Source organism: Tamandua tetradactyla, chromosome 23 (genome assembly GCF_023851605.1).
Source record: "Tamandua tetradactyla isolate mTamTet1 chromosome 23, mTamTet1.pri, whole genome shotgun sequence".
Classification (NCBI taxonomy): Eukaryota; Metazoa; Chordata; class Mammalia; order Pilosa; family Myrmecophagidae; genus Tamandua; species Tamandua tetradactyla.
In genome coordinates this window covers 17358380-17373501 of record NC_135349.1, presented here as the reverse complement: position 1 = coordinate 17373501, position 15122 = coordinate 17358380, and the positions used below count along the sequence as shown (strand labels likewise).

At 42.4% G+C, this 15122-nt stretch overlaps 1 protein-coding gene across 5 annotated transcripts in view; it reads left to right on the top strand.

The window, feature by feature from the left end:
• Window positions 1-2427: 2427 nt before the first annotated feature.
• Window positions 2428-15122, top strand: part of LOC143667151 (merlin-like) — an 80949-nt gene continuing 68254 nt past the window's right edge. For 2 of the 5 annotated variants that reach the window (XM_077141017.1, XM_077141013.1), the window contains exons 1-5: window positions 2428-2700; window positions 2816-2939; window positions 5963-6092; window positions 9959-10084; window positions 10500-10622. In XM_077141017.1, coding sequence (XP_076997132.1) covers window positions 6003-6092; window positions 9959-10084; window positions 10500-10622 — 339 coding nt within the window. In that variant the 5' untranslated portion in view covers window positions 2428-2700; window positions 2816-2939; window positions 5963-6002. The remainder of the gene's footprint in view (window positions 2701-2815; window positions 2940-5962; window positions 6093-9958; window positions 10085-10499; window positions 10623-15122) is intronic. The other 3 variants (XM_077141016.1, XM_077141015.1, XM_077141014.1) reach the window with 2 other exon arrangements.

Below are 15122 nucleotides of genomic sequence, written 5' to 3'. Positions count from 1 at the left end.
TGCAGTGTCAGCCCCAATCAGTAAACGTGATTGAAGGCGGAAGGATAGGCGAGGGGCCTGCCAGCCAAGGCCGCTGTCCTTGTCCCCAGAACCAACCCAAGGCATGGGCGGGGCTCACGGCTGTGCACAAGCCAAGTGGATAGAAAGCCGCGAGGCACGAAAAACAAGGCCAGGAGTCCTCACTGTCCCAATTCTCCCTACCTGAGCTCAGGAAGCAAACGGATTCTGATGAACCCTTGGCCGAGTCCCTCGTACAGTCTCTCGCTGTCACAAAAGGGCCGGGGCCCTGGACACCCACCTTTTAGGGACACGAGCGGCCGTACAGGACAGACGGAGCCCCATCTCGCTTGGACCGTCCGGCGCCCAGGAGCCCTCCTCCCTCCTCGAGGGTCCCCTGTGCGGGTCAGCAGGGTCCTGAGGACGCCAAGCCCAGGGGGTCCTGGGGTCGACAGCTGCCCCCCTCCCCGGGACTGGTCCGAAAGGGCACCCCGGGGAGCCCACGGGCCAGCCGCCATCCCTCAATACTGAGAGACGAGGCTCCTGCCCCGGAGGACTGGAGTTGGGTGATTCTACCAAGGGCAGCTGCTATACCCACCTGGCCTGCAGCCCGCCGACCCCGCGCCCGCGGCCTCCGGGACCCCCGGGCCTGCACCCCCGCTCCTCGCAGGAGGCCGCGCCAGCGCGGGGCCGCTTGGCTTTCGTCGCGCGCGGAGGTCCGGTCCCGCCGTGTGCCCCGGTTTCCCCGCGTGGCCTTGGGTCAAAGGCCCGGCGTGAATCCGAGCCAGGCCGGGTGCAGGGGCTGGGGAGGGCGGCGGGAAGGCCCGAGGGAAGGCGGGGAAAGGCGAGCCCCGCCCTGGCGCTGCGCCGGCCCGACCGCAGGCGGCGGCTTCTCCCCGCCGGCTTTCTCCGTCTGCTTTCCAGACCCTCCGGCCGCTCCGGGAGGCCCCACCGCCAGCCTGAAGCCTCACCTGGGCCGCCAATTAATCTTATTTTTTAAATGGGCAAGAGACGAGGAAAAGACTGACAAAATATATATATATATTCATATATATATATGAATGGCCACTGAAATATTGAAATAGTAAATGAAAGTGTTTAACATTATTAATCATTAGGGAAAATATAATTAGAACTATAGGAAGAAAACACTGTACCCACCGGAATAGCTGACATTCACAGTTGGACAGGAACTGTTGAATAGGAACTTTCGTGCTTTGCTGATGAGAGTGTACCGCCGTACACCCACTTTGGAAAACATATATATGTGTTTTTTTTGTAGTTTCTGATAAAGTTAAAGCTAGAAATAACTAAATAATGACACAAATACTTGATATACCTATGGGATGTAACCAAAATAATACTCAGAGAGAAATTTATAGCTTTGAGGGCACTGCGAGAAACTAAGACTCTGAATGGATCACAGATCAAAATGTGAGGGCTCAAACTATAAGCCCTTCAAAGAAAACATTGGAGAGAATCTTGACCATCTTGGGTAGACAATGAATTCTTAGATATAGCACCAAAAGTACAAACACTAAAAGAAAAAGAAATCTATAAATTGAACTTAGTTGAAATGAAAATTTTGTGTTTCAGAGGACCCCATGAAATGAAGAGACAGCTCACGGACTAGGAGAAAATATTTTCAAATAAGAAATAATGTATCCAGCATACATTAATAACCCTTAGGACTCAATAATAAAAAGACAGAATTTTTTAAATGGGCAAAGATTTGAATATATTTCTATATATTGTAATTAGTGTATGCAATTCTGTATATTATCTTATAAAATATATTTCTACGAAGAAGATATAGAAATGGTCAGTTAGTACATGGAAAGATGCTCAACACCATTGTTAACAAGGAAGTGCAAATCAAAACCACAATCAGATACCACCTACCACCATGAGAGTGCCTAAAATAAAAAGAGACAGACAATTTAAATGTTGGCGAGAAGGTGGAGAAACAGAAACCCCAATCTAGAGAGAAAGAAATTAGATTAATTGTTACTGGGGCTGGGAATGGGCATGACCTTTCTTTTTGGGGTGATGGAAATGTATTAAAATTATATTGTGTTGGTGGCTGCACATCTGTAAATATACTAAGAACTATTGAGTTGAACACTTAAAGCCGGTGAAACTTATGTGAATATGTAAATTATACTTTTTAAAAAGCTGTTAATAATAATTTTTTAAAAAAGAAAGACTGAAAAGTCAGACAGGTAAGTAACGGCACTTGGATTTGAACTCACAATTACATGACTCCATGTCCCGTGACCTTTCCAGCACAATATACTACACTGTGTGATAGTAGCTCACATTTTATGACTCAGTTATCTTCATCACTTAATTTCCTTCTGCTCTCTTATGCACAATTCCTGCGGTGTCTGCTTTGGAACTGATTAATTTCAAACGATACTGGGTCACCTTACACGGAAAGGAAAGAGTTAAAGGGCCTTTAGGTTACCTGGGAAGGCAATTCTTTGATTTGCTGGAACGTGCTAATTTGCCTGTTTGTAGGAAATAGAGGGAGCCTGCAGAAGCCTCTCTCCAGGTTGAAGCAGGAAGCAGAGGTGCCTGTGTGCTGTCAGAAATGCATGATGAGAGACCACCTGTGCTTTTCTCTTAGCGCGCACGGGACTCTGCTAAGGAAGGCATCTGATTTCAGCTACTGAAGTTAACTTTCATGAGTTTGCTATTAAGGTAAGGAACGTACTTTCCTTGGATTTTAAGTGAGTACTTTATGAAAATGTGCTTTCATGGGCCGCAGGTGAAGAGCAGATCAATGTCCTTTCTAGCCCACCTGATGCTGTTTTAGGTTGTTTCCAGGTGTTTGTTAACTTCAAAGAAATAGCCGGCGCTCACCTGAAGGCAGGCAACTGAATTTGCAGCAGCCCATGGAGAGCAACAGGAAGCATGTTTCTGAGTAAGCACGAGCTGGGGTGAGTGTCCGAACCACAGAGTATTTTATGATTCTCCCTCCCACGGTGTGAGTGATATTGCACACAGATGCCATTGCCTGTTTGTGATTTTTTTTAGCTTCTCTGCAGTTAATTAATATTCAACAAATTGCAAATTAAATAAAAATGTAAGGGAATGGCTTTTAATAAATTGCTTTTTTTTTTTCATGTGGGAAGGTCTTTGCCTGAAGATCAATTATTGCATTTTAATTAAGAACTTTTGAGGTACAGCCTCATTAAGTTTTCAGAACTGGAACAGATATTTGATCTTATCCAGAATGCTTGTCGGTTCTTTCCTTTTAAAAAAAAAAAACGCTTTTTATTTGGGTTATAGCTGGCCATCATCTATTCATATGTCTGTGTATTTTGGCTGGGATCCTGGCTATAGAGGGAGTGGGTTGTTCTGTTGATTTTCTGTGATATTGTTTTCCGTCTTCTCACATAGGCTGGGTTTGGGTTTCTGGGTTCTTACCACAATAGTGGGAGCAGAGTCCCTGCTTTAAGAGAACAGAAGCTTAAGGAATACTTTAGAACCATTTCCTTTTTAGAAAAGAAAGAGTTTTGGAAACTCAGGCGCTATTTCACTAGGTTGAGTGATCTTGACGCATTACTTAGCAGAGTTTTGAGAACCCGAACCTGGGAGGTTACTAGAACCACATTTAGAAGATTGCATGCCACTGAATTGCATCTACAAACTCTCAGTTGACTCCCAATCTCTATTTTCTAGGCAACAATATCTGTTGTGATTTTTGTTTCCAAGTTCCGAAAGAATTGCCAGAGAAAAGTCTTCCATTCAGTCTTTACTGAGGTGGAGATTTTCTTTTCCTTTTGGTAGAGAGACCTTGAATTAAAACAATGGAAAAAATTGTGAAAGATGTTTCCTTTTTATTTTGTTCCTAATCCTAACTAATTAGCTTCTGGAAGATTGTTATGGCTTCACCAATACGTGTTCAAACGTACCCAGACAGGGAGAGTCAGGAAATTGTCAGGATGAAAGAAAGAGAGGGAACCTGCAGCAGGCTCACACATGTTCCAGCTCTACCAGCGCAAGTGGATGGAAAAGACTTTTAAAGTCTGTCCTGATAAAGGTTGAATTCACTGTCTTTAAAGCTATAGCATATTGGTTTGTACTAAAAGCATAATCCTATTAGCACTAACCAGAATGTTGGAATTTCAGCCAGATATGGGCAAGACTTGTAGACTGAAGTGTCGATCATTCGTGGCTCCCGCTTTTACTTTATTTTACTCAACAAATACTTTTTGTGTATCTGTTATACCAGGCACTGTTGCAGGTATGAAAAACTCAGTAGAGGATCAAACAAAGTCACTCTTCTCACTTATGTTTTAATGTGAGGGGAGTCAAGCTACGGCAATAAATAATATGTCAGGTGGTGACAAGTGCAATGAAAACGAAAGCAGTTTAAGGGTCTAGAAAGGTGCTGGAGAATAGTGTAGGGAGGGGAGGCCAAGAAGGCCCAAAGAAAATGAGGAAGTAAAACTTAGAAGTATCAGGAGGAAGAATATTCCATGCAGAGAAAATAGTAGGTGCAAAGGCCCTGGGCAGGAAAGAGACAGCGAAAAGGTCCCTGTGGCTGGAGCAGAAAGAAGTACCAAGGAAGCAAACAGCTATGAGCTTCTCTAATTTTACTTAAGTGGGAGTGTTAATAGTTATGAAATGCCTCATTGAATGGTGGTCCTTAAAAGGAAGATGTCCAGATGGCTGATACTTCTCCTTCTGAGGACTTTAAAATTGAGCTACCATGACACCACACTTCCCCTGCCTTTTTTTTTTTTTGATTGAGATGAAATTCACATCCCATAAAATTCACCATTTTAAGGGCAACAATTCAATGGCTTTTTCTATATTCGTAGAGTTGTGCAACCAACATCATCACAGTTATTTTTAGAACATTTTTATCACTACAAAAAGAACCCCCTGCCCCATAATAGTCCTTCCCAGTTCCCCTGGGAGGGGCACAGAGCATCAAAAAGTTTATTTACAATGGGTATTGTTTCAGTTTGCTAAAGCTGCTTGAGTGCATATACCAGAAATGGGTTGGCTTTTAACAATGGGGATTTATCAAGTTACAAGTTAGAATTCTTGTTTGGACATTTAGGATTTATCAAGTTACAACTTAGAATTCTTGTTTGGCCATGAAAATGTCCAAATTAAGATAAACGGGGGATACCTTCACTGAGGAAAGTCTGTGGGCATCTGGGGTTTCTCTGTCACATGGAAAGCCATATGGGGATGTCTGCTGGTTCTTTTCTTCTTAATCTGGTTTCAATGGCTGTCTCAGTGTCTTGGGGCATTTCTCTCTCAGCTTCTCTCAGCTCTCTAAGTTTTATCTTTTATCCTCTCATAAAGGACTTCAGCAAGGGGATTAAGACTCGCTTTGAATGACCTGGGTCACATTTCCATGGAAGCAACCTAATCAGAAGGTCCCACCCAACAGTAGCTGTGCCCCCACAGGGATGCACTAAGAGAACATGGCCTTTTGTGGGGTACATAACAGCTTCAAACCAGCACAGGTGCATACTCACAGGAATGGGTTAAGATTAAGAACATGTTTTCCTGGCCACAATGAGAGGTAATTAAGTTAATAAGACGAATCATTTTCAGTGCCTTTAAAACAAAGGTGTCATTGAAGACTCAGGCAGAAGAGTGTAAATAGAGTATGGGCAGAAGGCAGGTTGCTGTAGTGATGGTGGGGTGGGGTGGTGAGGAAGTGACGGTAAGTAAGACCTGCTTGGGGTTGGGGGATTGGAGATGGAGGTAAGACTGTGCCTCAGCTTCCTCATCTGTAAAATGGGTCCCTTTCCATGATTCTATTTATCTAGGATAAAACAATCTATGTAGGCAAAGAAGAGATTTATTCATTTTCTATCCAAAGGCGGTATTCAGAGAATTAACTGTTTTCTTTTTTTTCATTTTACCTTACTTCAGAAACAACTTCTCAGTCTTAGAATCTAAGGCTTTCTACTCCTATCTTGATACACATTAGGTGAAGCAGATTCATCAACTGGCAGGCCACTGTCTCTGAAATGCCCTTCAGGGGACTGAGGAAAAGGCCACCCAAGGCCTTCCCAGTTGTGGTGTCTACTCTGGAAGCTGAGATGGAGTTCAGCTGTGAGGTGAGACGCCTCAGTACTGCTACCTGTTCTCCCAAGCCCTGGATTCTCTCACTCAAGGATAAAGGAAACTTGACCCCATAATATGAATTTTTCACAGAAAATATTTCTGTGCCTCAGGAAGTGGGGACTGGGTGGGTACAGGAGAAAGAATATTGCTGAAGTTTTCTCCATCATTACCTACCAGGAAAGCCATTGGTATTTCATTCACTACTGAAGTCCTTGATGACCTCATTGCAACAGGGACCATATGACCCTCAAAGCCTAAAATATTTATTGTGACCCTTTACAGAAAAAGTTTACCAACCCCTGGTCTAGGGAAGAAGAGAAAAAGTGAATGGAATGGGTGTGATTCCTGGAGCCTGCCCATGCCCCCCCCAAAATAGAGTTAATGGCAACACCAAGGCAATGAGACCAGTTTTGGGATGCAGGCAAGTGCAGGTTACCATGGGAGGTCAAAAGGGACAAGACTGGTGGCGCACAGGAAGAGGCACCATCCTCGCAGGGAGCATGCATCTCTGAGGTTCTCTACTGAAAAAAATGGGCTCTCACCCCAGCCTTCAGCCGGTACTGAAAAAGCCAGTGTCTGTCCCAGCAGTCCTGAGTGCTGAGTGGGAGATAATCTAGGGGAAGAGCGTGAAAGGACTGTTGAAGCAAAGGGACAGGCCTGGGCAAATGCCTGGAAGCTAGAGGCTATGGAGACCTCAGGGTTTGGCTACTAGTTTGATGTGGCCAGGGGTCTGCTAATCAGTGGCAGGTCACTAAGGGCCTTGAAGACTTTGCTGATGAGTTCACACTTTATTCTCAGGGGATAAGGAGACTCTTAGATGGGGCGTGATGCAATCCTACCTGCAGTGAAGAGAGTAAATTGATTCTCATGACAAGGAGACCAGTGAAGAGGTTGTTACAATAGTTCACATGTGTGTTGTGGTGATGTCAGCTGATATGGGGTAGTAGGGATGGAGAGAATGGAGGTGAAATTGACAGAATCTGTCCATTGACTGGGTTTGGGGGTCATGGTTAGAGGGAAGAATTAAGGATGGCTGTCTAAGTATTGACCTAGTCAACAGGTCAAAACCAGTTTTGTGGGGTGTCCGTCCCTGAACCCTGGAATGCTAGAGAGGATGGGGCTTTGGAGGTGGATGGTGATGTCGAATCTGAGTTGTGGGTATGACATCCAAACTGGGTCATCCACTAGGCATCTGCAGTTCCACATATGGAGTTCATGGGGAAGATGTGGCTAGAAGTTTTCATTTGGAAGTCATCAACCCTTAGACTGTCCAGGAAAATAATGAAAAGAAAGAAAAAAAATCCAGGGATGTCATTCTGAGATTTTATAATATTATGGAATGGGTTGAGGAAGAATGGGGAAAATCAGCTAGGGATTAGGAGAAAAACCAGAAGAATGTGGCACCCCAGAAGGGGGTGTTTCTTGGGGGAAGGAGGAATCCATTTAACCAGTTGCTGCTGATCATGTCCAGGAAGAAAAGGGCTGCAAAGCACCCTTGGAATTTAGCACGGGGAAGGGACTGTCTCAACGAAGTGATGAGGCAGAGGCCAAGGAGAAGCAGGCTGAGGTCTGCTAAGAGGGAGACACTGGAAAGAGTAAGGAAAGACTACAAGAAAATTAGCTGCAAAGGGAGGTGTGAGAGAGAGGCCACTTCAGGAGAGCAGAGGTCCCAAATAAGAGGACATCAAAACCTACAGCCTTCTGTTTACATTTGATTGTCCCAGATTTCTCTTGTACCAGTTCTCTCCACTGAAACCTCACTTGTCACTGATGACTTCTACTACCCAAATACAGTGATCACTTCTCAGACCTGGTTGTGTTTCACCCATCAGCAACCTTTTGCATTTCCACACATTCTCTTTCTCCTTTTTAAATAATTTTATCGAGGTAACCCACACAGAACACAAAATTTCCCCTTTTAACTATTTTTAGTGTACACTTCAGTGGTATTAATTACCACCGTTACCAAGACTTTTTCATGACCCTAAACAGAAACTTTGTACCCATTAAGCAATTACCCCCTTTTTCCCTCCCCCAGCCCCCTACCCTTGGTAACCTCTAATCCACTTTCTGTCTCTGTGAGTTTGCTACATTCTCCTTGAAACCCTAGCTTCATGCAGCTCCTAGGACACCATGCTCTCCTGGCTTTTTTCCTACCTTCTTAGAAGCCCCTTTTGAAAATGCTGTGTAGGTCTGTTTTTCTCTTTTCTCTCTAAATGTGGAGTTCTCCAGGGCTGAGTCTTCAGCCTTTTTCGCTGTTTATACTTCAGCGATCTATCTTACTTAGGTAATCTTTTCCATACTCATGACTTAAAAAAAAATCTTTATTCTGATATCTTCCCGATTCTTATGTCTTCAGCCCTGATCTCTCATCTGTGCCCTAGACTCTAATGTCTACTTTTCCACATTTCCGCGTGGATATCTAACTAAACATCTCACACCTCTATGCCTAGAACAAAACTCTTGATTCATTCCCACTTCCCAAATATGCCATTCCCCTGTCCTCCCATCTCAGTAAATGTCACCACCATCCATCCACCCAATTGCTTAGGCAGAAAACATCTGATCACCGTCTTTGATTTATCTCTTCCCCTCATACCCTGTATCTAATCCATCCGCAAGTCCTGTTCCTTTTACTCCCCAAAGATATCCCAAATCAGACCTCATCTCACCATTTCCACTGCTGTCACTTCCACCCTAGACTGGTTTAGACATCATCCCCCACCAGGATGACTGCACTCGCCTCCTAACTGGGTTTCCTAGCCCACGGTTATCGCTTCCCCACTCTTTATTCACTTCATTATGGCAGGAAAGAGCTTTTTTAAAACATGAATCTGATCATGCCATTTTCTTATTCAAAACCCTCTGAGAGCTTCCCATCTCAAGCGGAATAATTCTCTCCCATTCGCTATGAGGTGCTGCCTGATTTGTCCCGTCTCCTTCTCCGAATGCATTTCCTAGCTCCCCCGACCCTCAGATGGCCTCTCATTCCATCCAACCAACCTGGGCCCTCTCACTGTTCCCTGAGGATGCCAAGCCCTGGGACCTCTGCACTGAGAGTCCCACTGCCAGGAATGGTCCCCCTCAGGCTGTGACATGGCTTGATTCTTCTCTTCCTTTAGATTTCCCTTAAATGTCTCCTTTGCAGAGAGGCCTTCCCTCACCATCATACTCTATTCCATCCTCCCCACCCCACCCCCTGCTATCACCCCCTTCCACCCCCCTATACCCCCAAACCACTCCTTATTTTTTCTTCCTAGTATTTAGCACTATAGTAATTGTAGTAGCCACCTGTTTATTTACATGATTATCTCCCCGAACCTTAGGAAGTTCCACAGGGGCAGAGTTTGTTTCCTATCCTGTTAACCGCAGGGTCTCCTGTGCCTAGAACAACCCTAACACACAGTAGGCTTTCAAAGACATGCTCAATGAGTGAGTAAGCAGATTGGGCAGGGCTTTCTCCCTTCTCTTAAACCACTCTGAGCATGCCTTGAGCTTTGGTTTGGGTTAAGGGTTTATTTTGGTCGTCACTGCTGAGTTAAGTGCCTGGGATGCTTTTGGGCTAAGATTCAGTTTGCTGGCTTGCTGCAGCCTGTTTTTCTCTGTGTGCTCAGGTAAGTCGGAGTCAGGCGAGGGATCCCTTGCCAAGTATCACTTCAGGGCCCCAGGGGCCATGAGCCTTTCCATTGAGGTCCAGGGGCTTGCTGTACCTGGGCCCCGGGATGGCCCACCTGCCACAAGCCCACCAACATATAGCTGGATGAACACATGCTCACATGACCAACTCAGGAGGGTGGAGAACAGCCAAAGTGTCCTCAGGGCTCTGGGGGCCTGAGTCATGTCCTCTCTGTTGATGCAGGTGAAATGGAAAGGGAAGGATTTGTTTGATCTGGTGTGCCGGACTCTTGGGCTCCGGGAGACCTGGTTCTTTGGCTTGCAGTATGTTGTCAAAGGAATGCGTGCCTGGCTCAAGATGGAAAAAAAGGTGAGGATTCCCATAAACACTCAGGCTCGGATTCAGAAAAGCCGTGCAAGAAGTGTCATGCTAAGTATACATGATAACGTAATTCATTTATAGATTTGTTGTTTTTTCATCGTGCCTGTGAATTCATAGTGTGTATGAGGGTTGTGCTGGGCTGAAATTTCTGATTGCTGGGGCCTTTGAAGGGACGTTCCAATGTATACACACCTTTTAGGTATCAAGGAAAGATCTATGCTGAAGGCTAATCAACTTTAAATGAAATATCCGAGTTTCTGATATTTATCTGAAGTGAGCCCACATGGTTGAATTATTTATACAAACTAAATTCTCATTTATCAATGATAAAATGTTTCTATTTGTGATTTGAGAGTTATGAGTGTTCCCTGACTTTCTGTACTATTTTCTACCCTTGGTACAGATTTCAGAGCATGATATTCCCAAGGACAAACCCATGAAATTTCACTTTTTGGCCAAGTTTTACCCAGAGAAAGTAGAAGAAGAGCTTCTGCAGGAAATAACCCAGCATCTCTTTTTTCTCCAGGTTAGAGCTTGATGCAATTTATGTTCCATTTTGAGATACAGGATCTTCTATTTCCTCTTTACTGACTTTGGGATGTTCTTCCTAACAGGTGGATATATAAAATCTCTTATATCCACCTGCTTGCTTACCTGCTTGCATGTCATGTATACACCTGGCCAGTCCTGCCCTGAGGAAGGGATTGGTTTATTGCACTAGCATGAAGGAATAACTATCCCATAGGTGGGCATACGCATGAGTCAGTGTTTGACAAACACTGCTTGGACCCATTACCAGGACTGGAAATCAATTTAGTGGGTCAGTCTTTAAAAAAAGAAAAAGAATAGAATTGAAAATGTCAGTTATGCCATCTACAAAGAGAAGTATCATTTTAGGATACTTTTGTTTAAGTTATTTTGGTTCTTTCTCTATGTGTATACTCACAATGTAAAGTGTATTTCTTAATATGGATCATGGTAAAATTTGTTTTATGAATATATGACTAAAACACTAACCTTTATATGAGAGGCACTTTAGAAATTATACTGTTTTTCTCTATTTCATTTTCATTCTTATATGCTAGTCAGGACACTCTAAACTGCTTTCACCATCCACTAATGACTGGCCACCTGCAATCTGTGAAGCAGTCCTCTAGAAGGCTGGTCTAGCCTATCATTTTTACTTTTATATTGTATGTAACAGATGGCAACAAACAGTGACTTAACACAACTCCTGTTTATTAGCTCACAGTTCTGTAGGTCAAAAGTCTGAGTGGGTTCTGCTGAGTTCTCTGCTTAGGGTCTTACAAGGCTAAAATCTAAGGTGTTGACCAGGATGAGCTCTTTTCTGGAGGCTCTCAAAAAGGATCTATTTCCATGTTCATTCAGGTTGTTGGTAGAATTCAATTCCTTAAAGTTGTAGGACTGGTGTCCCCATTTCCCTCCTGGTTGTGGCCAGGGATTGGGTCAGCTCCTAGAGACTGCTTTCTGGTACTGCTTGTGGCCCTTCCATCTTCAAAGCCAGTGCTACCATGTTGGATCTTTCTTGTGCTTTGAACCCCTCTGGCTCCCCCTTCTGCTACAAGCTGGAGAAACGTGCTCCATTTTTAAGAGCCCAAATGATTAGGTCAGGTCCCCTCCCCCCAGAAAATTTTCATCAACTACATCACATAATCACAAAGGAGTGATATCTTATCTTATCTTGCACGTTCGGGAGGTCAGGAGGGATGTCTTTGGGAAGCTATCTTTGAATTCTGCCTACCACAGTTATCTTAGATAACTTGTAACCCTGATATGTATTTGCTCATTTGTCTAAAGCCCTGCCTCTAATCATCTTCATATCTGAAATTAGATTGAGATGATCTCAAATAGCTATTGTTCTAGTTGCCTGCCAGAAGTAAACATCAGTCTTCTCTGGAGGAAGATAATATCGTAGTCCTCAAGTTACTGTAAAAGTTTTCATGTACAGAATACATCACCCTATAAAAATAACCGGGTATATGATGAGATAAAACATGAATATATCATGACTAATTGATTTTTATCAATGATATTGTGGTTTGGAGGCTTTATGGACTCCAGAAAACTATGTGCTTAAGTTAATCTATTCCTGTGGGTGTAGATCTATTGTATGCGGGACCTTTTGGTTAGATTATTTCAATTGAGATGCAAGCTACCTTATTGAAGGTGGGTCTTGATCCTCTTACTGGTGTCCTTTATAAAAGGATAAATCACATATGGAAGCCAAGAGATAAAATTAAGAGGAGCTCACAGAAAAAGCCCCAGAGAAGCTGAGAGGAGGCCACTGAAGCCAGAAGTTGAAAGCAATGATACTAGGAGAGAAGGACAGCAGACATAGCCATGTGCCTTGCTATCTGATGGAGGAACATCAGCTTGCCAGGAACCAGTCTTCAGAGAAGGTATCATCCTGTAGAATTGTTAAAAGTCCTATTGTTAAAAGCCAGTCCATTTCTGGTATATTACATTTTGTCAGCATTACCAAACCAAAACATATATCAAGAACAATCTCTCAACAAATGATGCTGAGACAACTGGATATCCACATGCAAAAGAATGAAGCTGTACCCTCACCTCACATCATGCATGAGCATTAACTTAAAATGGATTATAGACACAAATGTAAGAGCTAAAACTACAAAAATCTTAGAAGAAAACAGGCATAAATCTTTGTGACCTTGAGTTAGGCAACAGTTTCTTAGATATGACATCAAAAGAATAAGCAGTGGAAGAAAAATTTAATTGGACACTATTGGCATTCAAAACTTTTGTGCAGCAAATGATACCATCAAGAAAGTGAAAAGAACCTTCAAAATGGGAGAAATAGTTGGATTACATACCTCAAGGGATTGTATCCAGAATATAAAGAACTCTTGCAATTCAATAATAAAAAGATAAATGACAAACTTAAAAAAATTAAGCTACTACAGCAGCCTTAAAAACATTATGCTCAGTGAATGAAGCCAGATACAAAAAGAACACATATTATATGATTCCACTTATTTGAATTGTCCATAATAGGCAAATCTATAGAGTCAGAAAGTAGATTAGTAGTTGCCTAGGGTGTGTTGGTGAGGGTTGGGAAGGAAATACTAATGAGCATATGAGGTGGGGGTTTTTGTGTGATGGAAGTGTTCTGAGCTTAGATTATAGTTAAGTGATGGGCATACAACTCTAAATATCTAAATGCTATTGATTTATATACTTAAATTGGGTGAATTTTTTTCAATTTATTTTTTAAATGCAAAAAAAACACCCACCAAATAAATGCAAACATTCCTATTTTGATCATTCCGTTCTACATCTATAATCAGTAATTCACAATATCACATAGTTGCATATTCATCACCATGATCATTTCTTAGAATATTTATATCAATTCAGAAAAAGAAAGAAAAAGACAACAGAAAAAGAAATAAACGAAAACAGAAAAAAAATTATACATGCTATACCCCTTACCCCTCCCTTTCATTTATCACTAGCATTTCAAACTAAATTTATTTTAACATTTGTTCCCACCATTATTTATTTTCATTCCATATGTTCTACTCATCTGTTGACAAGGTAGATAAAAGGAGCATCAGACACTAGTTTTTCACAATCACACAGTCACATTGTGAAAGCTATATCATTATATAATCATCATCAAGAAACATGGCTACTGGAACACAGCTCTACATTTTCAGGCAGTTCCCTCCAGCCTCTCCATTACATCTTGAATAACAAGATGATATCTACTTAATGTGTAAGAATAACCTCCAGGATAACCTCTCGATTCTGTTTGAATTTCTCAGCCATTGATACTTTGTCTCATTTCACTCTTCCCCCCTTTGGTTGAGAAGGTTTTCTCAGTCCCTTCATGCTGGGTCTCAGCTCATTCTAGAGTTTTTCTCAATCCCTTGATGCTGAGTCTCAGCTCATTCTGGGATTTCTGTCCCACGCTGCCAGGAAGATCCACACCCCTGGGATTCATGTCCCACGTAGACAGGGGGAGGGTGATGAGTTTGCTTGCTGTGTTGGCTGGAGAGAGAGGCCGCATCTGAGCAACAAAAGAGGTTTTCTTGGGGGTGACTCTTAGGCCTAATTTTAAGTAGGCTTGACCTATCCCCTGTGGGGTTAAATTTCATCTGAACAAACCCCAAGACTGGGGGCTCAGCCTGGAGCTTTGGTTGCCCACACTGCTTGTGAGAATATCAAGAATTCAACTTGGGAAGTTGAATTTCTCCCCATTCTCACCATTCCCTGAAGGGGAGTTTGCAAATACTTTTCCACTCACTGATCAAATCACTCTGGGATTCTTCAGGGCATCATCTGGACAAACCAACAAAATCTCATGTCCTATACAAAGTTCCATGTACTTAAGGTGTTCAACCAATTATCTACATAAGTTATATTAGGAGATGCACTGGTCAATGTATAAATTTGTACCAAATAAACATTTTTTGCTTTAGTCTCATACATAAGTTGAAATTTTAAAATATTAATTACCATCTATTTTCAGCACCCTGCAGTAATGACATTCCTTTGTTCTTCCTCATGCAAAAACATTTTTAAAATTTGTACATTTGGTCAGTATCATTATACACTTTAGGCATTCCTAGATTATACCATCTCAATCTTTATCGGCTATCTTTCTTTCTGATTTCATTTATGCCCCCAGCTCTCCTCCCTCTATCATTCTCACATTCGGCTTCATTGAGTGTTTTAACATAATTGTATTACAGCTAGGTAGTATTGTGCTGTCCATTTCTGAGTTTTTGTATTCAGTCCTTTCTGCACAATCTGTATCAAATTGGGTGAATTTTATGCTATGTAAATTATACTGCACACAGTAAAGCTGCTTTTTAAAAAAAGAATGAAAGTAAAATAAAGAAATTCTTAGATCAAAATCAAACCAAACCGAAAAACCAGAATTTGCCACCAAATAACCCTTACTAAAGGAAAAACTAATTTCTCTAGTTAGAAGGAAAATAATCTCAGTGTTCCAGGAAGGAATGAAGAGCAAAAA